This window comes from Oryctolagus cuniculus, chromosome 5 (genome assembly GCF_964237555.1).
Source record: "Oryctolagus cuniculus chromosome 5, mOryCun1.1, whole genome shotgun sequence".
NCBI classification, from domain to species: domain Eukaryota; kingdom Metazoa; phylum Chordata; class Mammalia; order Lagomorpha; family Leporidae; genus Oryctolagus; species Oryctolagus cuniculus.
This window is the reverse complement of record NC_091436.1, coordinates 66214307-66239711: the sequence shown is the minus strand read 5'-3', so window position 1 is coordinate 66239711 and position 25405 is coordinate 66214307. Positions and strand designations below refer to the sequence as shown.

Genomic DNA, 25405 nt, shown 5'->3' with positions numbered 1-25405 from the left:
TAGTCCCAGTTGGGGCACCGGATTCTGTCCCAGTTGCTCCTCTTCCGGTCCAGCTCTCTGCTCTGCTGTGGCCGGGAGTGCAGTGGAGGATGGCCCAAGTGCTTGGGCCCTGCACCCGCATGGGAGACCAGGGGGAAGCACCTGGCTCCCGGCTTCGGATCGGCTCAGCGTGCCGGCCAGCGCAGCCGGCTGTAGTCGCCATTTGGCGGGGTGGGGGTGGGGGTGGGGGTGGGGGTGGGGTGTGAACCAACAGAAAAGGAAGATCTTTCTCTCTGTCTCTCTCTCTCACTGTCTAATTCTGCCTATCAGGAAAAAAAAAAAAAGAAAGGCCAGAAAGCAACCCACACATCTACAACCAACTTATCTTTGACAGAGGAGCTAAAATAGAGCAAGGACAGTCTCTTCAATAAATGGTACTGGCAAAAATGGTTCTCCAAGTACAGAAGTATGAAGCAGGACCCCTACTTTGCACTTTACACAAAAATCCACTCAAAATGGATCAAAGACCTAAATCTATGACCTGATATCATCAAATTATTAGGGAACATTGGGGAAACCCTGCAAGTCATAGGCTTAGGCAAAGAGTTCTTGGCAAAGACCCCAGATGTACAGACAATCAAAGCCAAAATTGACAGATAGGATTATATCAAATTGAGAAGCTTCTGCACTGCAAAAGAAATACTCAGCAAATTGAAGAGGCAACTGACAGAACGGAAGAAATTATTTGCACACTATGAACTAATAAACGAATAATCAGAATATATATAAAGAGCTCAAGAAACTCAACAACAACAAAACAAACATCCCAGTTAAGAAATGGGCAAAGGACTTAAAAAGAAATTTTTCAAAAGAGTAAATACAAATGGCCAACAGACACATGAAAAAATTCTAAGAATCACCAGCTGTCAGGGAAATGCAAATCAAAACCACAATGAGGTTTCACCTCATGCCTGTTAGAATCGCTTTCATACAGAAATCAACAAACAACAAATGCTGGCTAGGATGTGGGGAAAAAGGTACCCTAATCCACTGTTGGTGGGAATGTGAACTGATGCATCCAATGTGGAAGACAGTATGGAGATACCTCAGAAATCTGAATATAGACCTACCATATGACTCAGCCATCCCACTCCTGGGAATTTACCCAAGGGAAATGAAATCAGCACATGAAAGAGTTACCTGTACCCCCATGTTCATTGCAACTCGATTCACAATAGCTAAGATATGGAATTAACCCAAATGTCTGTCAACTGAAGACTAGATAACAAAATTAGGGGATATGTACACCATGGAATATTACACAAAAACAAATGAGACAGCGCCGCGGCTCACTAGGCTAATCCTCCACCTGCAGCGTCGGCACCCTGGATTCTAGTCCTGGTTGGGGCGCCGGATTCTGTCCCGGTTGCTTCTCTTCCAGTCTAGCTCTCTGCTGTGGCCTGGGAAGGCAGTGGAGGATGGTCCAATTGCTTTAGCCCTACACCCATATGGGAGACCAGGAGGAAGCACCTGGCTCCTGGCTTTGGATCGGCGCAGTGTGCTGGCCGTAGCAGCCATTTTGGGGGGTGAACCAATGGAAGGAAGACTTTTCTGTCTGTCTCTCTCTCTCTCTCTCACTGTCTAACTCTGCCTGTCAAAAAGAAAAAAAAGTTAAAAAACCAAATGAAATCCAAAGTGAATTAAACTGGAAAACATCATATTTAGTGAAATAAGCCAGTCCCCAAAGGACAAATATCATATGTTCTTTCTCCCTGATCTGTGATAACTAATAGAAGTGAAATTGACATTTTGAGATGCAAGGACTTTGAACAGCCCTTGTCTGAACTGTTGAGGAGCAGCTTTTCTTTTCATACTATTTGTTGAACATTTACTTAGTATAATCTTATATGTATAAAGTTAATTGAAAAAAGATCTTAGTAAAAAATAAGAATGGGAATAGGAGAGGGAGTAGGATGAAGGTTGGGAGTGTGGGTGGGAGGGCGAGTATGGTGGGAAGAATCACTATGTTCTTAAAGTTGTATTTATGAAATACATGAAGTTTGTATACTTTAAGTAAAAGGCTCCTGGGGGGGAAAAAACCAGTGAACATGGAATGGAAATTATAATTACAGAGCATCTGCAAGATACACATAGTCATATGCTATTTTGTTCTCTTTGCTGTTCTTCTAAGGAGAAAAATACTTTAAGCTTTTCACGTTATTTATTTTTGTTCTTGCACTTTCTAATTCATGAGGCTGTTGAATCTTCCATGAATTATCTTACCACTAACGTGGTGAAGTTGCTTCAAGAATATCCAAGATTAGGAAAAGAAATCTCACCTATCTTTATATGATTTACAAAGCGTTTTAAAATATCTCACTTTAGAGCAACAGCAACCAGGTGAAATAAGAGGGAATTTGGTTTGTCTTTAAAAACAGATTCTGGAGGATTAAATTTATTTATGGATGAGGAAACTCTTGAGAGATTAGGTGGTTTTATCACAGATCACCTGAGGTGTATAGACTGAAATCCTAAATTCTGCATTAGTAGATTTGCAGTCACAAATAATGTACACATGAACTACGAAACCCAATTATTTAGTACTATAAGATAAAGTTTAAATATTAGGCTGAAATACTTCCTTTAGTGCAATACTTCCTTTAGTGATCTTGGATTCTGTTTTATTTCTGAAGCCAGTCAACTTACCTTCTTAAACCTGTCATCCAGTTTTCCACTTGTCTTCTTTTACATGCCATTTGTTCACCATGTTTTATTTTTTTCTAATCTATGCATCTATATAAGCCTGAGGCCCTTTTTTTTTTTTTCATTTTAAAAAATTTATTTGAGTGACAGAAACACAGACACAGACACAGAGCTCTCATCGCCTGGTTCATTCCCCAAATGCCTGCAACAGCCAGGGCTGAGTGAGACAGAAACCAGGAGCCAGGAACTCAATCCAAGTTTCCTGCCTGGGTAGCAGGGACCCAACTACTTGAACCTTCATCTGTGACCTCCTGGGGTATGCATTATTGGGAAGCTAATCCAGAGTGGACTTTGTCGCTCCCCCTCTTCGCGGAGGAACGACACAGGACCCTGCGCTGTTCTTTTGTCTGCTCGGCCCTTCCCAGGTTTGCTGCTGGTTCTTCCCGAGTTGGCTGCCGTCCTTCCACCTCCGTGGAAGGGCGGTTCCCCCTGCTACTTTCCCCACTTCCGCTGGGGAGCGGCAACACCGCCGGCCGGCTCTCTGGGGGCTGCTCAGGTGTTCCCTCAGGTAGATGTTCCCCTTAGATGTTCCTGGTGCATGTTGTCTCTCTCCTCCTTTATAGTCCTCTTCCACCAATCCCAACTCTGCTACCCACATGCCGAGTATGCTGCTCTCCTCCAATCAGGAGCAGGATCAGCTCCTGCAGGTCAGTCAATCAAATTGGCGAGAGGCAGCTGTGTAGAAGCTGTTTCCTCCTCTCCCAGCGCCATATTGTGGGAGAGCAGATGCATAGAATAAGTCTTAATTCCAGTAACTTAGTCTAGTCCGAGTTGCTCCCCACAGACTTGAACTTGACCCTCATCCCAACTGGCAGCTTAACTGCCAAGCTAAACACCCACCTCCTTTAATTAGTCTTTTAAAAAATGTTTTTTTATTTATTTGAAAGGCAGAGTTACAGAGAGAAAGGATGAGACAGAGAAAGTTACTGAAGGAGAAAGTGAGAGAGAGAGATCTTCCATCTGCTAGTTCACTCCCCAAATGGCCACAGTGACTGGCACCGGCCCAGGCTGAAGCCAGGAGCCTAGAAGACCCTATGGGTCTCCCACGTGGGTGGCAGTGGCCCAACTTCTTGGACCATTTTTGGCTGTTTTACCAGGCTCATTAGCAAGGAGCTAGATAGGATGTGGAGCTTCTGGTACTCCAACCAGGGCTTACATGGAATGCTAGCCACTGCAGCTCAACCCTCAAGGCAACATGCCAGCCCCTAATTTTTAATAACTTCTAATACCATTATTACAGCCAAGCTGATTCCTTTACAAAGCTATCCCAACTGCTCCCATTAATTGTTGTTAAATCTTCTTTTTGTTCTTTAAATTTTTATTGGGACCAGCCTTGTGGCATAATGGGTAAAATGCTGCCTGTAATGCCAGCATCCCATATGGGTACCTGTTCAAGTCCTGGCTTTCCACTTCTGATTTAGCTCCCTGCTAATGGCCTGGGAAGAGCAATAGAGATGGCCCAAGTGCTTGGGCCCCTGCCACCAACTTGGGAGACCCAAATGAGCTTCCTGGTTCCTGGTTTAGGCCTGACTCAGCCCTCGCCATTGCAGCCACTTGGGGAGTGAACCAGCAGGTGGAAAACCTCTCTCTCTGTGGCTTTCCCTCTCTATATAATTCTTCCAAATAATTAAATTTTTATTGATTGTGTTTGAAAGCCAGAGACAGACAGAAAGAGACAAAGAGCTCTCCCATCTGCTGATTCATTCCTTAAATGCCTACAACAGCTGGGGCTGAAGTAGGCCAAAGCTAGGAGCTTGAAACTCAATCTGGTCTCCCATATGGGTAGCAGGAGCCTAAGTACTTGAGCTTTTACCTGCTGCCTCCAAAGGTGAATATCAGCAGCAACCTGGAATTGAGAGTGTAGTTGGGACTGGAACCCGAGGACTGGGATATAGAATGCAGATATCCCAAGTAGTATCTTATCTGCTGTGCCAAAAACCCATCCGTCCCCTGTCTTCTTTTGACAAAGCCATCACCAGGAGGAATAGGCCACCATTTTCCATTAGAATCCAAAGGGGCCTTTGAAAATGTTTTTAAAATTAATATTACGGCTCACTAGGCTAATCCTCTGCCTGTGGCGCCAGCACCCCAGGTTCTAGTCCCAGTTGGGGCACCAGATTCTGTCCCGGTTGCTCCTCTTCCAGTTCAGCTCTCTGCTGTGGCCCGGGAGGGCAGTGGAGGATGGCCCAACTGCTTGAACCCTGCACCCGCATGGGAGACCAGGAGGAAGCACCTGGCTCCTGGCTTCAGATCAGCACAGCGCACCGGCCATGGGGGGCCATTTGGGGGGTGAACCAACGGAAGGAAGACCTTTCTCTCTGTCTCTCTCTCTCTCACTGTCTAACTGCTGTCAAAAAAAAATATATTACAAATGTTTTACAGATGTATGAATAAAGAGATGATCAAGAGAAATCCCATCACTATAGTGGGGATTCATGTGAATTTTTAGGTATCTCAGATTTTTACCCATCTTTCATTGTGAAGATAACACATGGGTACCTCAAAAACTTTGTATAAAGTTAAAATTGAAAGATTTTGTTTTGGTGCAGATTTTCCATTTTACATGTTTTTGTGAACTTTCTGAAGATCCCTTATGCATGGATTTCAAATTTTCTTTTGCAGCAAAATAAAACTCATCTTTTAATTCCATTTTCCATGAATTTTTTGAAGTCCCTTTATACATGACCAGGTTGGACAGTAGCTTTTGAATGCCTGGAACTACACATGGGCTATCCTAGAACATACCTATCTTAAAAATACTGATGTGATTTCAGATACATTTCTAACAGATTCCAGTGTATTATTACTTTTGGTTGTTCTGTTGTTAATATCCACAAAATGTAAAACTTTAAATATTTTTCATAGCTCATAATTTTGTTGAAGAGAGAGTTGTAATTTTCTTCAGCCTATAATTATAAAACATTTTCATTTTTAGATTAGAATAATCAATTATATAGTTTTTTTATTTCTATGCTGTTTTCTTTTGGCTGCTTTCTTTAGCACTTACAAACCATATTAAGTAAATTTCTTAATGTAGACCTCATAAAAGGTAAAAGAATATTGTCACATATCCTTTCAGCAAATACTTTTTTGTCCAAAATATTCCATGATGACATCATCTGTATAGAATGACTGACTAGATAAGAAATTCCTTTGGGGTCAGTGTTGTTTTGCGGCAGGTTAAGCTGCTGCCTGGGACAATGGTGTCCCATATGAACACTGGTTTGAGACGCAGCTGCTTTGCTTCCCATCCAGCTCCCTGCTAATGTGCCTAGGAAATTAGTGGGTGCTTGGCTCAAATTCTTGGGTTCCTGCACCCTTGTGGGAGACCAGATGGAATTCCTGGCTCCTGGATTTGTCCTAGCCCAGCCCTGGATTTTTGCAACCATTTAGAAAGTGAACCAGTAGGTAAAAGAAGTTTTTCCCTCTCTCTCCTTCTCTTTCTGTGACTCTGCCTTTCAAATAAATAAAATAAAATTTTAAAAAAAGAAAAAAGTACCTTTTTGTCCTTAGAAGTATACTGTTTGTTCATTGATTCTTGAGTTTGGGAAAATTTGTGAAGGATATTACTTTATGCAAAGACTCATCATCTGTGGTTTAACTGATATAATTAATTTTACATAATTATTAGAATCTGGAGTGCTATTATCTGCCTTTTTGTATTTGTGGTCCATAAGACAACTTTTGTCAGTCCTCTTTTCTCTGCCATTAAGGCCAGAAAAGAAAATAATATGAATTTTTTTTTAAAAAGTGAATTTTTAACTGTGTTCAACGAAAGATTTTTTTAAAAAGACAAAATGCTATCTTATGATGTCATTTATGTTCTTGGAAATCAGAAAATACTTTCAGAAATGCAATAAGAAAACAAAGAGATAGTGATGAATTATTTCATTAATTTATTATTCCTCTTAGGTGATTACCTCATTCTTCTTCTTAGTGCTTCAGTAGCCCTCTCTTAGCATTTTATTAATTTAATCAATTATTTTAGAACAATTTTAACATTAAAAATACTAATTATATAAGAATTATAATTATTCTCTTTTAATTTCCTTTTAGCTTAGTTAAAAGTAATTCCCAGGATTACAAAAAGAAGAAATATTTCAAGATATAGGAAAACTAAGATCACTGGAAAGAAGCATGAAAACTAAATTTGGGTTCAATAATCCTATTTAGTTGGTTGTCCATTTGTCTCATCTCCTTTAGGAGTCTCTGTGCTTAAAAGCAAGACCTGTGTCCACTATGATTTTCCATCTTGTACAGTGATTTCGATGGTGCATATTTAATGTATGTCAAAGGATAATTTTCAAAGAAGGTAATATTGTGACTCTTAGATGTAAAATGAACCAAGTGTTAAAGGTTTTATATATAGTTCAAAGGAGAATCCCAAGACAGACATATTTGTAATCAGGAATATTGAATATGTAAATAGAGACAAAACTAGCTTCTTCCACATTGAGGAAAGAGTCAATTGCACCTGTGTCTATAGGAAAGAACTTACCTCTTCTAGGAGAAGAAGAACTTTGAGTTGTTTTGAGTGATCAGCCATGTCAGAAGCCATACTGTAGCCCTGATAGAACCATACAGCCACATCGTCCAGAGGGGTGCTGTGAACCTGGCCAAGGCAGTTTTCCAGTGAAGCACAACTTTCCCCTTGCACATGTTGCATTCAGTCAAATTACAGAAATCAGACATATAAAGAAAGCTTCATGTTCAATGTGATAAATAAATAGCATTTTGCAATTTGCAGCTCTCATATTTTTAAATGTTTGTGAGTTTTGAAACATACATTTTTAGAGCATAAAGATATTGTCCAAACAAGTTTATCCCCTTTTCCATACCCGCTAAAATATTTTACAAGATTCTCCTTTCTTAGAAAAACAGAAAGAAAAAAAAATAGCATCTTGCTTTCTTTTGTTCTACTAGGAGAAGTAGTCAAGTTCTTCATGTAAACTTCTACCAGTCAAATCCAAAGAGTGGTATACTTAAAGGAATTGTCCTCAGCAGAAAGCTATTGAGGGGAGGGACTTAACAGAATAAATAAACAAACAAATCTCTTAACACATAGCTTCTAGCCCTAACAGGAAGCAGTTATTCAGAGTATGTGTAAACAGTTTGGCTCCATGCAAGGATTTATCTGTTCTGCAGGTGCTTACCTTCAGTTTTTACCTTCATCCTTGACTTGACAGCTGTCTCTTAGTGGCCATGTGTTTGCAGGGTCACAGCTTTGAAGTGTTCAAATGGGGAGACCAGATTCCTTAGGGATCAGTGGCGGAGAAAAGATCTGTAGGGATATTTTAGCAGTTGGACCATCAGGCTTTCACCATACAAAAAGCTTCAACCAGTGAGGAGAAAAAGCAGCAGCCAGGAGACCAAGCATACCTTGCCTGACTTTAATTTCAGTTCTCATCTTCAAGATCCAACTTGTACAAGAGGAAATAATACTATTACATTTTTCAGGGTTATCTGAACATGGTAGCAATTTTCACCTGCCTGCCTACGTAGTGAGCAATTTAAGAACTGCTGATTCTTGGTGAAGGGCAATATATGGTCAGTCACAAGAAGACCACTTGGACTAAAGGAAGAAATGGACACAGGTCATTTACCTCTCATCTGTACCACATCATTTTCATCAGCAGTAACTGGTGCCAGAATGAGATGAAAATTATTGATCATTAGAAACCTTTCCTTGGTCATTTCAGCAAAATAGTCTAATTCCTCCTGATTACTGTGTAGCTATTCACATAGGAGATGGCTTGGTACAATCTTCTTTTGCCTCTTGCACATGTGAGTTAGTCCTGCAGGCATTTTTTCGGTAATTGATATCAGGCACTGTGCCCTGAAACAGCTGGTCCACAAAATATTTTTAAATGATATACTATAAATATTGTCGGAATGGAAAGTGTATTAATATTTCTTACTGTTTCAGCAATATAGGAATAATTCAGTGTTAGTAATTCAGTATTCAGTAATACAGCAGCAGTAGGAAGGTATTTTAATGCTCTATCTTCATTAAAACCCAAATGCTACCAACATTATTAATTGTGTCAAAGGTAACTCGGTCATTAACCTAATAAATATTCATTCTGCTAAAACTGGGATAACGTCTTTTAATCTAGCCCTCTTTGTCCCTCTGGCTTGTACACAACCAGTATAAATCTGGAACTGTTATCTGGCCTGCGTTACTATTGGTCAGTCATGCCACCACAATGGATTCTTGACCTCTCCGCATCTTTCTTGTATTTGGAATTCGTCATGCCGTGTCTTCCTCTGTTTTTAATGGAGAAGTATGCAATAGAATACGAGCTAGTCACTCTGTTTATTTTGTAGTCCTTATTTTGTATACCTAAGGTGCTTTGAAAGGTGTTTAAATCCATCACATCTTGTTTGGTTGTTTACATTCACTTCACTAGATAACAGATTATTGTTTTACTTACAGGTAATCATGCTGAAATTTGTCTTTTGAAATGTTTTGTTGTCTTGTCGAACATTTTAATAGTAAAATAACTTTCAATGTACATAATGAAGATTCCCAGCAAACACATTTGACTTCGGAGTAACTTGTGAAATAATGTTGTAGATAAAAAGGTAATACTGCTTTACAGAGCCAAAGCCTAAAAGAAATCTTATGATGAGCAAGGAAAAAAAGCATTATAAAAGTTGACACAGAGCACCAGTGGAATGGTATCTCTTCAGGCTGAGCCGATGTGTTTATAGCAGATGTCCACCTCTGACATTGGTGAATTTGAAATGATCTGGTGAGAAGCAAGCAGCCCTTGGGGGTTTTCAGTTTTCAGCAAGGCTGCTGTACTACATAAATGAACACACATTTCAGACCTTATATTATAATCTGATTCTTCTATCTAAGCAAACACCTAATTTTCACCATTTCAAGATGTTAAATATTAAATGTCATCTCTCTCAGATTTAGTAGTAGCACCAACCTTCTAAAACATTCTGTACCTAAGGGTCAGCATGACCAAATATGGGAGATAAACTGTAAACTTCCAACAAGGATGAAAGTTACAGTTTGGATGGTTCCAGTGCTGCCACCACAAGTGTGCATTTGGATTTTATTAATTTTGTATGTGTGCATGTGTGAGCACACATATGTATGTTGCTCCTGACCTGAATACTCCTCCTTCATTGTCTTGGATCGTGAAAGCAGTGCTGGCAGAGTGCCCACTGCGTGTAGGATTGGCTCCTATTTCATAACAAACTGCTTTTACTCTCAAGAAATTGGAAAGCATTAAGCTATCAGTGTTTGAGTACATATTTCTCCTTGTTTTTTCAACTTTTCCATTAGCCAGGACAGATTACCTGTCTGGGATGTTGTCTGTCACCTAGAAGAGAGATAACATTTCTGTTTCAAATAAAGATTTAACTTATGACCTAGAATTCATTATTATGTGCCTTCTCAAATTATGGTACAAAGCAGGACACTTTCAACAAACGATAGCTGTGCCAATGGATTGCTTCAGATTCTACCAAGTATTTTTAAACCCAATGGAATGAAATACAAAAACGTCTGGTTTATAACTACCCCTGATTGAAGTGTGCTTACATAAGAAAGGTTCCTCTTGTCCCCAGGCCTCTGGTGATTTCCCTCCCCTTCTGTGGCCTCTTGTCTTTTAAAACTGTCCCACGTTCCATCGCTGCTTAATGATCTGCGCTGCCATTTATTATATACCTGTCCCCCCTACATTTTCCATCTTCCTGTTTTTATAAGATGATGAAAGGTGATGGATAGAGCCATTACTGTATTTTAGCTGTTCCTCGAGATACTTTGGTGTATTTTTATTTGCTGTTACAAGGTTGACCATGGCATTAGTCACAGAGAGCATTCAAACACTGAAAAACATAAAACAGTCCAAAAACCTGTCAGTACTAGACATCAAAGATAAAGCAGATATATATATATATATATATATATATATATATATATGTTTGTTTTATTATCCAGACAACTGTTCACCTACCTTTCACTGGCATCTGTTAGAAAGTTGTGCACACAGTAGATGTTATTAAATGTTTGTTTTTCATTTGATTTTATGCAAATGATTAGATGTTATGGGTAGTTGAGTCCCCTAAAGGGCAAAGTATCTAATTCCCCACTGTATAACCAGGTGATAAAAGAGATTAGAAGAGTAGTTGGGGCCAGTGCCGTGGCTCAATAGGCTAATTCTCTGCCTTGCGGCGCCGGCACACCGGGTTCTAGTCCCCGTCAGGGCACCGGATTCTGTCCCGGCTGCCCCTCTTCCAGGCCAGCTCTCTGCTATGGCCAGGGAGTGCAGTGGAGGATGGCCCAAGTGCTTGGGCCCTGCACCCTCATGGGAGACCAGGAGAAGCACCTGGCTCCTGCCTTCAGATCAGCATGATCCGTGGCGGCCAATGGAGGGTGAACCAACGGCAAAAGGAAGACTTTTCTCTCTGTCTCTCTGTCTCTCTCTCTCTCTCTCTCACTGTCCACTCTGCCTGTCAAAAATTAAAAAAAAAAAAAAAAAGAGTAGTTGGTAAGTAAAAAAGTGCTTTTTCAACTCGATAAAACCCCAACTCAATTTAATTGGTCTGAATACTGGGGTTTGGGGCGTTCATTGTAGAATATTCATTTCCATGGCCAGCAATTTGGGGGTTTTGAATTCACTTTGGTTCTATGCCAGCATGGACAGCCTCTGACTTACTACTTTGCCTAGGACTAGGTAATACCAACCCATCCAAAAACTGAATGGCGATGATATTAACTAAATTTCCCCTTTTATTTAATAATATTAAGAACCACCACTATGTTGAACTTCTTTTTCTCTTAAAAATGGAAAACAGAGTAGTTACCTTATTAATGATACTATTTTAGGTAAATTGCAATTTAAGTGTTAGAGGTTTTGAAAATTACATGACTAACCACTTATATAAAACAGAGATACTGTCATTATATTTATATGCATGAAATAATAATCTTCTATTTAAGACAGCAGACTCTGACCTTTAGGAGAGATGTTCGCAAGAACATATTCTCACTAAACAAACTTACATACTTGTCAAAATTAATTTAGATGTAGGCACTAGAAGATAGAATATTAAAGTTATGGGAAGTCAGCAAATATTAATTATTAATGATGGTGAAATTTATGGAAAGTAATAACTGATTAAAGAGCTATAAATTGCCATCTATTTTGGTAACATAGGTGCCTATATATTGAACCTATTCTTGATCAATAAACTAAAATAATGGCCTCAGAACAAAGAAACCATTTCTGGAGTGAGACCCAGTTGGAGTTTGCAGTCTTTTCCTTCCAAAGTCATCAGGGATCGGTGATGGTAGAAGGTTGCAGGCTTTTCTGCCATCACAACCCGAAATTTCAGGGAATCATTTTTAGCTCTCAGTAAGGAAGTAAGATAAACACACACACTTATCCTCCCTCCCTTGTTCCCTTCCTCCCCTCCCCCTCCCCCTCCCTTTTCCTTTCTGAGGCATCAGTGACATGTTGAAAACAGTGTTTGGAGAGATTTATTCTGTTTTGACCCATGGTTCTCAAGTAGCTACACACTGTTATCTCCTGGGAAGCTTTTAAAAAGTACTGGGACTTTGCCCTCAAAGACTCTGATTTAATTGGTTTGGAGTAGGACCCAGGCAAGGCTTTTTTTAAAAAATACTTTAGTAAGATTCTAGAGCCACGGGTATACAAGTTCATTGTCAGATGACTAACAATAATAGTGAAAGTCAAAATAGATATGGAGTTTCGTAAGTATGATTAATCCTTTAAATTATACATGTATATTCTTATTATTTAAAAAAGAAACTATATAAAAATTTCTGGAGTAAAAATGAAATGCCCCTTCACTGTACTAACTGTTCTTGTCCCCACATGTAACCACTGTTAATTTGTGAATTTACTGTGTTTTTTTTCTGTGCATTAACAATTCCCTATAATCATATATAGTATTTTTGAAACAAATATACAATTACACTATATTTATGGATGAGGATGCTTCAAAAAGTTCATGGAAAATACAAATTTGAAAAAACTATGCATCAATTTAAAAAATTTTTTTGCATCAAATTAATCATTTAGTTCCATTTTCCACAAACTATTTGAGAAACTCTTGAATTATCCCATGGTTTGCTTTTAAAGATTTATTTATTTATTCATTTGAAAGGCAGAAAAACAGAGAAAGAGGGAGAGACAGAGAGAGATCTTCCAGTAGCTGGTTCATTCCCCTAAATGACTGCAACAGCCAGGGCTGAGCTAGACCAAAGCCAGGAGCCAGGAGTTTCATCCCAGTCTCCCACGTGGGTGTAGGGCCCGAAGCACACGGGCCATCATCTGCTGCTTTCCCAGGCACATTTACAGAAAACTGGATCTGAAGTGGAGGTCCTGGACTCCGCCACAGTGCCAGCCCTTACCTCAAGTTTTTTAAAAGTTCTTTTACTTTGTTCCTTTTAATATCTGCACAGTGTTTTATGTGCAGATTTATTTCCCACTTTAGCATATTTATAGCTTAGTGGTAAGGAGTGTGGACTCTAGAACCAGACTACCTAGGTTTAATTTAAGTATTTATTAGCATTTAATTTTTTCTTTTTACCTGTATGAACAATACTTCAGTTATTATCTTAGTACCCAGATCATTGTGACTATTCTTATAGGGCAAGTTCCTATAGTTGGAATTGCTGGGTCAAAGGATATGTGTGTTGATATTTTGAAATATGCTGTCAGGTTGTCCCCTAAGAGACAGGGGGCAGTTCATTGGTTGTGTTCACTCTAACCAGTAGGATCTGATTGCAGTAATCAAAGTCTGACTCACTCACATCACAGTATGATTTCATGAGCTAACTAAATGTCAGGCTTCTCTCTCTTGATTAGCATTGTATTGAGTCAGTTTGATAGCCCTGATTATAGCATGTCAACCTTAAGTTCTGACTCAGTCTTCAACACAGGATTAGAAAAAGAAGGGGAAGATTATTTTTGAATTTTCTTGGACAAAAGTTATCAATATATAAAGTACAGGAGGGATAAAAATACAACCCAGCCTTAGTAGTAAAACAAACCTGGACTGGAGAAGACCCAACTTTTTGTTTGTTAGTTGGGATAACTCAGAGAGAGAAGCTAACCTCCCCCTAGCACAGTGACTGAACAGCAACCCAAATCTCAGGAAAAATCTACTTCAAATTTCATATGTCTGTGTGGGTATGCTCATGTATCTTGATGTTCTAAGTTCAAAATCCTGTAGAGTTTTAGGTTATATTCAATGATATTACATCAATATTATTGATTACAATGATTTTATATGATAAAATGATAGTGATACTTATCATTAAAATTTCCTTCTAGGTAAACTTTCTGAATCTTAATTTAATCATCAATATGATGTAGATATTGTAGTACCCACTTTCTAGGGCTTGGGAGAAGACTGATTTATATAACACATACAAAAAAAAAAAAGCTTATAAATAGACATTTAGCCTGAAGTTAAGACACAAATTTAGAAACCTGCATCTCTGGGGCCAGTGCCCTGGTGCAGTAGGTTAATCCTCTGCCTGTGGCGCCAGCATCCCATATGGGTGCCGGTTCTAGTCCTGCCTGCTCCTCTTCCAATCCAGCTCTCTGCTGTGGCCTGGGAAAGCAGTAGAGGATGGCCCAAGTACTTGGGTCCCTGGCAGGAAGAAGCACCTGGCTCCTGGCTTCGATCGGCACAGCTCCAGCCGTTTCGGCCATCTGGGGAGTGAACCAACGGAAGGAAGACCTCTCTCTCTTCCTCTCCCTCTCACTGTCTGTAACTCTACCTCAGAAAGAAAGGGAGGGAGGGAGGGAGGGAGAGAGGGAGAGAGGGAGGGAGGGAGGGAGGGAGGGAAGGAAGGAAGGAAGGAAGGAAGGAAGGAAGGAAGGAAGGAAGGAAGGAAGGACCGACCGACCTAATGAAACCTGCATCTCACATTCCGTGTCAGAGTTGCTAGGGTCAATATCCGGCTGTGCTCTCAACTCCAGCTTCTTGCTCATGCGGGACCCTAGGAGGCAGCAGGTGATGGCTCGGCTAATAGGATTCTAGCCACTCACCTGAGATACCTGTATTGAGTTTCTCATTCCTGAGTTCTGTGACTCATCAGTCTCCTAACTCTCCTCTTAGTATTTTGGGACAGATGTTGTAGAGAGAAAAAGCTATCTTCACGTTTATATTTAGGGGCTGCCAGAACAGAGTGGGGCTTTCTTCTGGAAGGATGGTCTCAGAATCTGTGTGTGTTGCTCACAGGTTGTGCATAGTGAGGGGAGACGACTTTCGCCATCAAAGCCGCACCTTGGATCCTTCCCTTTTCCACTCTCTTGGGTTTTCTGATAACATTTCTTTTCTTTTTAAAACAATTTATATATTATTGGAAAGGCAGAGTTGTAGACAGAAGGAGAGAGAGAGATCTTTCAGCCCCCATTGGCTGCAAGACTGGAGCTGGGCCAGGCTGAAGCCAGGAGCCTGGAACTCCATCTGGGTCTCCCACAGGGGTGCAGGGGCCCAAGCACTGGGCCATCTTCTATTGCTTTTCCAAATACATTAGGAAGGAGCTGGATGGGAAGCAGCCAGGAGTTGAACCTGCACTCATATTGAGTCCACCGTGCCACTACACTGACACCCTCTTAAAATATTTCTGTCCACTCCACCTCTTGCTAACACCAGCCTGGGATCCACTCCTATGTCTTGGGTTGACTGACACACAACTGAATTAAATAGCACATGTTAATACATGAAAGAATAAAAACCTATAGGTTGAGTAATTTTATTAGTATCATTTCTGGGTTTCACTTGGACTGCATCAAAGTTAAATCTCTTCAAGGAATCAGTTACCTTTTCTTCAATTTAGTTCCTGAAATTTTTTTTTACCCCTCCCATTTGGAAACTTCACTGATGCTTTTTCTCATCTTTTGTTTTCCCCCAGGAATTTGTATATACTCTCTCCTTCTGTTCTTGATCTTCTTCCTGCCCAAAGTTGGCAAGTCTCTTTTCCCACTGTGTTCATTCTCTCTCTCTGGTTCGTCTTTGATACTACTATCGTTTCTAGTCTTTCAGCATTTCCTTCCTCTTGAGAAGCTCACAGATCACTCTGTTATTATTCTTAATGCCCCCGTCCAGGCCCTCTGCATCTGGATTTGAGTTTACATGTAAATTCTTATGAACTAACTCTTCCTAATTCAGAGACGCAACTTAAGGTACATTTTTTTTTTCATGGCATTTTAAAAACAGGCCAATCCAGCTCACTATCTGTGGTATCACTCCTCTCCCAGTTTTTTTAATCACTTGATCAAGGGGAATATACAATGAATAAGTGATTCTTTCACTTAAACTGTTGGAGTATCTCTTAAAATTCAGCCTCTATGGATATTTTACTCAGTGATCCTCAGTTAATCTCAGTTCTGTTATTGCTGCATTCATCTGAAAATACTCAACCAGTTATGTAAATCAAAAAATGAGAAAGTCTCTAAAGATCACAGCAAGTCTAAATTCTTATTTCTAAATCAGGGTTTCTGTTTTTCCAGTGAGATCCTCAGAAATTTGGGTATGTTTTGAGGAGCTTATTAACTAATGGTAATATGTTGGACTTGATTTATAAAAACTTACATCACTTATTTCAGAACTTATATAGTTCTTAGATTCTAAAAGAGTTAGTTTTACTTATTTAGCCATTCATTTATATTTATATATTTAGTTGCTATTTCTATTCTATTATGGGCATCCACCTTTCATTTAAAAATTTGAATTCTATTTTGATAGTCAAATTGCCTGCAGTTTGTTGTTTATCTTTCATCCTTAACCATTTCTAAAATGAGAGGTAATACTTTTTAGGACGTGCTTATTAGAATTAAAGTATAAAGTAATTTTATGAAGAACTTGATAACATTCTAAGATTAAACTGGACATTTTATTTTACCTTTGTGCTTAATATGAGAAAGCACACTGGATCAGCATTTTACAAAACATTTAACATAAGTCATTTTATTCTTTATGTGGTGCAGTTGGAATACATTAACACATGATCATGGTTCCTTGTGTAGTCTTTCTGCTGGGAGACTGTTACATTTCTTAAGCATGTAGCTGTGCATGGAAACGCATGCCATTTCTAGGCTCACATCCCTGTTTGATGCATTCAAGCTGACAAAAACCAACTCACTTGGAGAAGTGTGGGGAATAAACAAAGGGCATGAGATAGGACCCTGTATGGCTCAGGTGGAGTATGAGGTTGTGGTATCATTTGTGAGTCAAAAGGTAGCTGAACATTTCCATCTTGGTGTGAGTCCCTTGGGAGGAAGGGGTTTTCATAAAGGGGTGAAACATGCACTCTTAGTAAGAGTGATTGACAGTGAATGATTAAATAAGAGAATAACTAGTATTCTCTGCCTCTTAAGGCTAAGCACATGTACACTGAACGCAGATCTTTTCAGTGCGGCAGGCTGTCTGGCCTAATGATAGCACGTTTCTGAAAAAGCTGGCGCTGGGGTGGATTACCTGTAAGACAAAAATGCAAGCCAACCCAAGTCATACAGTATCCTTAAAAATAAGTTTTATAACCCAAATGCATTGTTAAGTGCATATACAGAAATGGATGGAAGACCTTGTTTGTGAAAGTAGATTCCTGACATCAGGCCCTTGGTCAGTGCGTAGGCAGAGTGGCTCCCTGAATTGGATAACGCAGTGCACAGCACAGTGGCTGATGAGATTGATGTGTCCGCAGGAGAGTGGCTCTATTACTGAAGCCTTTAACCTATTTTCTCTCTCTTCAAAAATGAGCTCCTGAGTGGATGTGATCCTCAAGGAAGTGAATTTAATTCACAGGAAGATATTTTATAGATGAGCAAATTTAATTTAAGAATTTACCTACCCATTATAGAAGAGAGCTATGTGGGAAAACATTATTATAAATAATGCAGTTACATTTTTCAAAGATGCCATTTTTTTAGTGTACTGCTTTGGGTACTTGTGTTTCAAAAGCATTGGCAATTGTTCTGTAATTTTGCCCTGCCTCATAGAACACACAGCTGAAACTATTGAGTCTGTACTGTATTGTTTATCAATTTATTATATTAAAGAATGTAATTGTACTTGCATTTGAAATCATTAGTTCTTGGTTGTTCCCTTTAATTCTTGAAAATATGATCCAGTCTGCCCTAAGTTAAATACTTGGTAATTATTACAATGAGTAAAAGCCTATCTCATGAATCCATATTCTGAAATCTGTGCAGTAATATTGATAATTATTGGAAGAGGCAATACTTGGGCTAGTTTTTGCCAATTAAGAAAATTGACCCTTTATAACAACTCAGAAGATGAAATACAAAGTGTGCTACCTATACTGCTTAGCTTACTATTAATAGTAAATTAGTAGTTTCTCTTTGAAATATAAGGTAGTATAAGTTTATTAAGCTTGTTCTCTCACACAAATACAAATGTTCTTAATTATAATTATTTTTGTTGTCATTTTAGTCTTAAAATAATTCCTACACTTAGCACATATTTTGCTATTTTTTTAAGCACTGTAGCCTATTATTATTTGTGTTTTGTAATTAGAATTAAGGGGTCCTAAATATGTATTTGGAAAATACATTGAACACCAATCTGGTAAATATAAATATATGTATTTTCTTAATTTCTTCACTGTATGGTCTTTTGATATTTTCTTTATGTATATGTATTTTTTCATTTGAAAGGCAGACAGAAAGATCTACAGACTGAGCTCCCATCTACTGGTGTGCGCCCCAAATGCTGTGTTGTAACTCAGTCCAGGTTTCCCACATGGGTGGCAGGGACTTAATTATTTTAGCCGTCACCTGCTGCCTCTCAAAGTATACATAAGCTGGAAGCTGGAATCAGGAGCAGAGCCAGGACTCAAACCCAGATGCCCTGAAGATGTATTATGTGAGCATTACAACACCCAAATACCCACACCTAATAGAAAATTTTAAAGAAAATCTGATTGAAATTAAGCAAACAAAGTACAGATGATTTCCTTGCTCCGCTCTTAAGAAGTCAGAGTTTCACACATTTAGTACAAAGTCCTGTCCTTCAGCGTGCAGTTATTAGGAATGGATTTATGTTTATTCAATTTAGAAAATTCACACCAAAGGAAAACTAATTTCTTACATAAAAGAAAGTGTGTCTTGTCATGAGCATGCTTCCAGCTTTACTAATTTAAGTATTTAGAGACCTTCCATAGCAGTGTTCTGATTCATTTAATATATTGCTCTGAAATTACTTGATAATTTGCCAGATATCATTCTGATTTTCTGACTAGATATATATCAAATTACACTTGCACTACTTAATTTTGCATAAGGGAGGAAAAAAATCCTTTTCAGTTCAACTGGTTCCCACAGTCATAATTAACACTCAAGGACGTGTTAAACTCATAAAATTTAATTTGGTCTATAATTTTCCCAATTGCTAAGTGAATTGCCACTTCCTATCATATGTCAACAGCTGTATTTTTAAAGCTAGCTGGTGGGTTTTTGTTGACTGTTGACTGCCCTCTAGTGGACTGAACTGTTCTTTTCCAATAGCCTGTCAAATTTAAATGAGAAATCATTTCTATATGGAAGTGATTAAGTATTCCTTCACTGGTTTTGTACTCCTGTTTTCCACTGGCTATCAGGTGTAAGACAACTAATTTTACAGCTTTTCTGGAGCATTGCTAATGATAGTCCTTGAAACAACTAGTATAAACAGAATAAATAAATAACATTATACACTTTTAAGAAGTTATGTGAGGGGCCAGCATTGGCATCTCATACCAAAGTGCTGGTTCAAGTCCCAGATGTTATGCTTCCAAAACAGCTTCCTGATAATGTGCCTGGAAAAGTAGAAGATGATGGCCCAAGTGCTACCGTCTCTGCCACTCTATGAGAGACCAGGATGGAGTTCCTGACTCCTGGTTTTGGCCTGAGATCTGGCTGTTGTGGCTAATTCGGGAGTGAACCAGTAGATGGAAGATATGTCTCTCTCTCTCTCTCCCCCTCTCTCTCTGTCACTCTGCCTTTCAGATCTTTTGTTTTTAAATGTCATGTGAGAAAGTATGCTGATCTCATTGACAGTTTTATGCATCTTAGTTTGTTTTTTCTTTCTCATTTATTACGTGTTTTCTGATGCATGCCATCCATTTCTAAGATGTCTCTGTGACTCTCACTTGCAGATGCTACAACTGTGGTGGCCTTGATCATCATGCTAAGGAATGCAGTCTACCTCCTCAGCCAAAGAAGTGCCATTGCTGTCAGAGCATCCTGCACATGGTGGCAAACTGCCCACATAAAACTGCAGCACAGCCACCTGCCAGTTCTCAGGGAAGACAGGAAGCAGAGTCCCAGCCGTGCACTTCGATGTTCCCTAGAGAAGCAGGAGGAGGGCAGGGCTGCACGTCACCGCCGTTTGCTCAGGAGGCAAGGCCAGAGGTCCTAGAGCGGCCAGGCAGGTCCCCTCCAGAAGCTGCCTCCACGAAGTCATCGGCAGCACCAGAAGAACCAAACAAAAAGGGGCCTTCAGTTCAAAAAAGGAAAAAGACATAACCCTTGCTAGTGTCTCATGTTCTTTACCCGGTTGGGAAGTCTACCTCACGCACGCACAGGGGAACCGTATTTCACCAACAGCAGCTGGCCTGGGATGTTAACTACTGTTGAAGAACTGTGAATTTTTAAAACAGACAAATCACTCTAAGCAAATTACACTTGAGCAGGGTGTCCCGTTTTACATTATTCAGAGAATGAGATGCTGTGTGTATCAGCATGTGCAGGTGTGAGAGGGAGAGAGCCTGACCGTGTGTGTGCATGTTTCATAGAGGAATGTAGACATCTATGTAAAGAGGCTTTGTCTTTACATGTGTGCGCATATAGAAACAAGCACACACCCTCCCTCCCATAATTGGACATGTCCAAGTGTTGATAACCCACGAGAAAAATTTGCAGTGGTTTTGGAAATAACCCCCAGAGTTTTTCTTGAAATGCCACCTTTTTTATATTGCATTAAAAACAAAATCATGCCTGTTAACAATTTGTGTGAACCAAAGGATACTTCAGATCTCAGAGCTGCCAATTGTATGGTACTAAAGGTTTTTAAGACACCCTGTTCCCCTGGAGTTTGGGTTTGCCTCTTTTTCTCAATACCTACAGAGTGTTTGAAGGCAGTACCTTAACTCCATATGCCTCTGACTGCCATAGATTTTTTTTTTATTCTGGGACATTGAACTCCAGAAAAGACAATGAATGTGTAATTTCTGTGCCGATATTTCCATGTTTTTAATTCCATGTTTTGATTGTAAATTAGATGCCTATTTAGAGAAATGAAGGCGAGGGTCATCTATAAATGTAGCGACTTGATTATTTTCGGTGGTATCTTGATACCAGTTCATTGTGACCTTTAACATTAGGAGGTTTTCAAGGGGTCGTGGCAACAGCAGCTTCCCTTGACCAAGTCACTCTTGCAACCCTCGCGCAGAGCAGGGAGCCCTCCTTACTTACTACTGAAGACCTTAGAGGAAAACTTGGGTCCTCTGTGTATATTTTCAGTGGCTGTTTTTGTTCCCCCTGGAGAGTTACCTAACTTGTTTTCTCAAGCAAACAAAAGCATCACAGAAAGGAATAACATACTGGAGTTGAGAACAGAAATTAAGTAGATGCTCACGACTGCCCAGTCTGTGTGACCTGTCCGTGAGGTGTCAATGCACAGTGTTCAGTGGCAGGCTTTAAGAGTGACAAGCCTGGGGCAGGGGTACTGAAACCTCTCCCTCCAGACAGCTTGAAGTATTTTATGTAGAACACTGATCTTATAGAGGTTGCCTTCGGCGCTTACCCTGAAGTAGCCCGTAGGCCAGGTTCAGGATGAACCAGCATTCTGTGCTGGGAATCAGTCGGTGCTCAGCTTTAGGAATGAACTGACTGGGGATCAGCTGCAGTACTGGTCCCTTTAGGTTACAGTCATGGGAAAAAAATGATTTTGGAGTCATCTTGGTTCCAGATGTTACAGGCAAATTATTCTGAAACATCTCCAAGAAGATACCAATTAATTCTACTTAATATTGGCAATAACTATAGTTTTTTATGGGCCTGTTGGTATAAGCTCAGATAATCAAAAAGAGAGAGTAGCATGACTCAAGAGAGACATATTCTGCAAAACAGTTTCTGCTCCCTCTCCCCTTGTCCTGTCACGGGAGACTGGTATAGCTGCTGCCGTTTCAGCAGGCTGCCAGAGAAGAAAATGCCTGCGGCTGGGCTGCCAGTCCTCACAACTCAGCTTGAATTTTGCAACAGTGCTTGTGAGAGTTTCCGTGGCGTCTGCTGGAGTATCAGTGTGCCGCGATGCAAAGCTCATCTTTGACGATATTGAATGTGATGTAGCTGTAGAGAAGTTACTTCCTTGCCTTACGTGAGGATTTCAAGCTTATTTAAATTATGTAGACAAATCAAAGTGGCATTGCTTAATTTTTTAGCAGGTATAATAAACAGGTTATTAACAGTAAAAAATGCAAAACAGTAAGTCACTTTGAAAATTCAAACCAAAGTTTCTTGACCTTATAGAAATAGGAAATTATGGACTTGAAAATTGGACATTCCCTGTTTACATTTACAGGTTCAGAGCTGAGATCATGATGAAAAACAAAGACACAGAAACACTTGAGAACTGTGGACCCTATGGGTGCAATTTAAAATCTTTTCCAGCATCTCACCAGACTGAACTAAGCACATACCAAACATATCTTGTGGTTAGAAGTTGGGGTTTATTTTTTATATGAGAAGATTATCACTATTACATAACATACTCAGGACAAAGAACTTTGCTCAGGGAACATACCATATAATGTTGTTGTTGTGTTTCTTTACAGACTAGACTACAGTCCTGCTTACTCAAAACAAACCAAATAACTTTGACCTTTATGTAAGTACCTGTACTGATGTTAGTAACTACCTCTGAGTTTGACACACATCAGAATTTCTGAATATCAGATACCAGTTCTCTTGTTTTTATTCATGTGAAGAAACAAGTCCTCTAAAGCAGAAGTCCTCAGCTCCTTGCATATGTGAATATCACTGATGTAAGCACATTGTTCATTTACATGGGTGAAATATTCTGTTTACAGCAAAAGGCTACCTCATAGTTGACACATAGCACACCTCTATGCTGCTCCAGCCTTACAGGTGGCTGATAATTCTCTGGTACAGAACCTTCCTATCTGTATTATAGATAGCAATTCACAACTGCATGTTTCTTGCAAACACTTCTGAATAATGAAGCATCTTGTTTTAGTTAGCGGTCTCCAAGCATTTCCTTAAAACCTATCATGTATTTAGTTTAAAGACTTATGGGCACCCTTCCAATTTAAGCAAAACAGAACGCAGAACATAGCTACTTTTGCCCAGGAGTGGAGGGACAGGAAGGGGTAGCAGGAAGGAGGAGGGGTTGGTATAAGTGTATTCATGCTGGGCAAAGAACTATAAAAGATGGCCATCTCCTTCATTTACATGTCTATGCTACCCTTCAACCAGTGTATTGCTACATAATAACCTTGGGCACATAAGCAAGCAGCATCAACCTGCCAAGAGCGAACATGAAACAGGATGCCATTCCGAGCTACTGGTGGGGAAGGGGTCTGTGTAAGCATCTGTTTGCAGGGTTACTAATGGTGGGGCAGCATGTCTGTGAATTACGCTGTCTCTCATGACCCCACCATCATGTTGACACCAATGCAATTCCTATAAAAAGATGTGCTACCAGGCTCCTAGCCCTATGAGCTATTCATTAGCTATGTGGCTGATTATAATGGAAATATTTTATGCTTGCATTTTTAGTTTTTAGTAGACTAAATTACCATGGAAAGATTTTTACCTGCTTATAACTTGGAAGTTTAGCGTGCAATGTAAGGAAGATCAAGAAATACCATGCTGTTAGCATCAGACCAACTCCAAATATAGGATTTTTATTGCCAATATTTTTGTGTGTATGTTCTGGCTCACTTTCATTTTGCACCAGTGTGGCCCCAAGTTACTGCTGGTTGTATTTAGTTTGTGAATAGAAGCCCATAAGTGTTAATAGACTGTAACATTCACTGTAAGATGAATTATACAGGACATGGGAAATCTCATTAAGTCTTGAAGTTAATTTAAATTAATTTATCTGTTTTCTCTAAGAAATGTTTATCATAAAAATATATATGTGTATTTTCCCTTTGGTTATAAAATTTGGGAAAGTATATACAAGTGCGGCTGCACTGACTTTAATTTTCTAGATGTCTTAATGAGATTTATTTGTTTTAGAGAAGAACAGCTTGTCGAAAGCATCAAATTTTGTCTTACGTAATGGTCAACAGCCTCTTCCAGATGTGCTGGTTGTGTGATCTGTGTCCTAGTTGTTCAGTTAGAGTAAGAGGTTGACCTACTGACTCATTTTTTTTTAAATTTCTGTATTTGGAATGAAACTGCAAAGTTAAGGTGAAGTACTGTACTGTGAGAAAATATGATACTTACTACATCTGTGGCTTAACACTTATGAGAGTAGCCAGCTTGAAAATGATGGTGTTGACTACCTCTTGAATCACTTCTATCTATCAACCACTGGCACCTACCACCAAGCTGGCTGTCATTAGTATGTGTGCTTTTTGGTATTAACAACTCTAACCATACTAGAGACCAAAGTGAACCCTGATTCTGTATGTCTTTAATACAGTGTTTTATCTAGTGTTTTTTAAATTATCCTGTGTAGTATTTAGATTACCTCATTGTCCATTTTGACTTGTGTTGTTTACAAGTGAAAATTAAAAAAACGCTTGAGCTGTATGTTTTTGAAGAACAAGGAAGGAGTAGATGTTTGGAATGGCATTTCATTCACGTACAGTCGGTCATCTCGATGGACTAGAGCACTGTTTGCCTTTTCTGCAGACCATGGATTTTATCTTCGCATTTCATGCTTGTCTTATTCTGTCAATTATGGATATTTTGAGGCTTATAAAAATTACTTGATTGAAAATAAAACATATAACGTTGGCATTAATGATGAGTTTTGGAGATGATTCCTGATCTGTGTGATTGTTGAATTAAATGAATAGATAAAAGGCCATTAAAGCAGTATTTATAGCAATCTGAGAAAAGCCTAACTGATTCTAATGTATACCTGCACAGTTTGTTTATGACAACGCAAATGATGAATAATGCTGGCTGAGTGGATAAAGCAGGAAAAGTGGTCCTGTCATTATTAGGGATTATTCTTTGTTACTTGGGAAATTTGTGAATAAAAACACACATTTTGGATGCCCAGCAAAAGTGACATGAAACAAGATGTTTTAAGCCTTTTAAAAATTTTTTTGACAGGCAGAGTTAGACAGAGAGAGAGAGAGAGAGAGACAGAGAGAAAGGACTTCCTTTTTCCATTGGTTCACCCCCTAAGTGGCCACTACAGCCAGCGCTGATCTGAAGCCAGGAGCCAGGTGCTTCCCCTGGTCTCCCATGCAGGTGCAGGGCCCAAGGACCTGGGCCATCCCCCACTGCACTCCCGGGCCACAGCAGAGAGCTGGACTGGAAGAGGAGCAACCAGGACAGAACAGGCACCCCAACCGGGACTAGAACTCAGGGTGCCGTCACCGCAGGCGGAGGATTAGCCTAGTGAGCCACGGCGCTGGCCTTAAGCCTTTTTAATAAATCATTTAAAAAGTTTTCCA

The 25405-nt window shown here is 39.6% G+C and overlaps 1 protein-coding gene across 5 annotated transcripts in view; it reads left to right on the top strand.

Annotated features, from left to right (window-relative positions):
- LIN28B (lin-28 homolog B) overlaps positions 1-24741 on the top strand; it is a 150482-nt gene extending 125741 nt beyond the window's left edge. For all 5 annotated transcript variants that reach the window (XM_051855428.2, XM_051855427.2, XM_051855429.2 and 2 more), the window contains one exon: positions 19901-24741. In XM_051855428.2, the coding sequence (XP_051711388.2) occupies positions 19901-20270 (370 nt within the window). In that variant the 3' untranslated portion in view covers positions 20271-24741. The remainder of the gene's footprint in view (positions 1-19900) is intronic.
- The last annotated feature ends 664 nt before the right edge of the window (positions 24742-25405 follow it).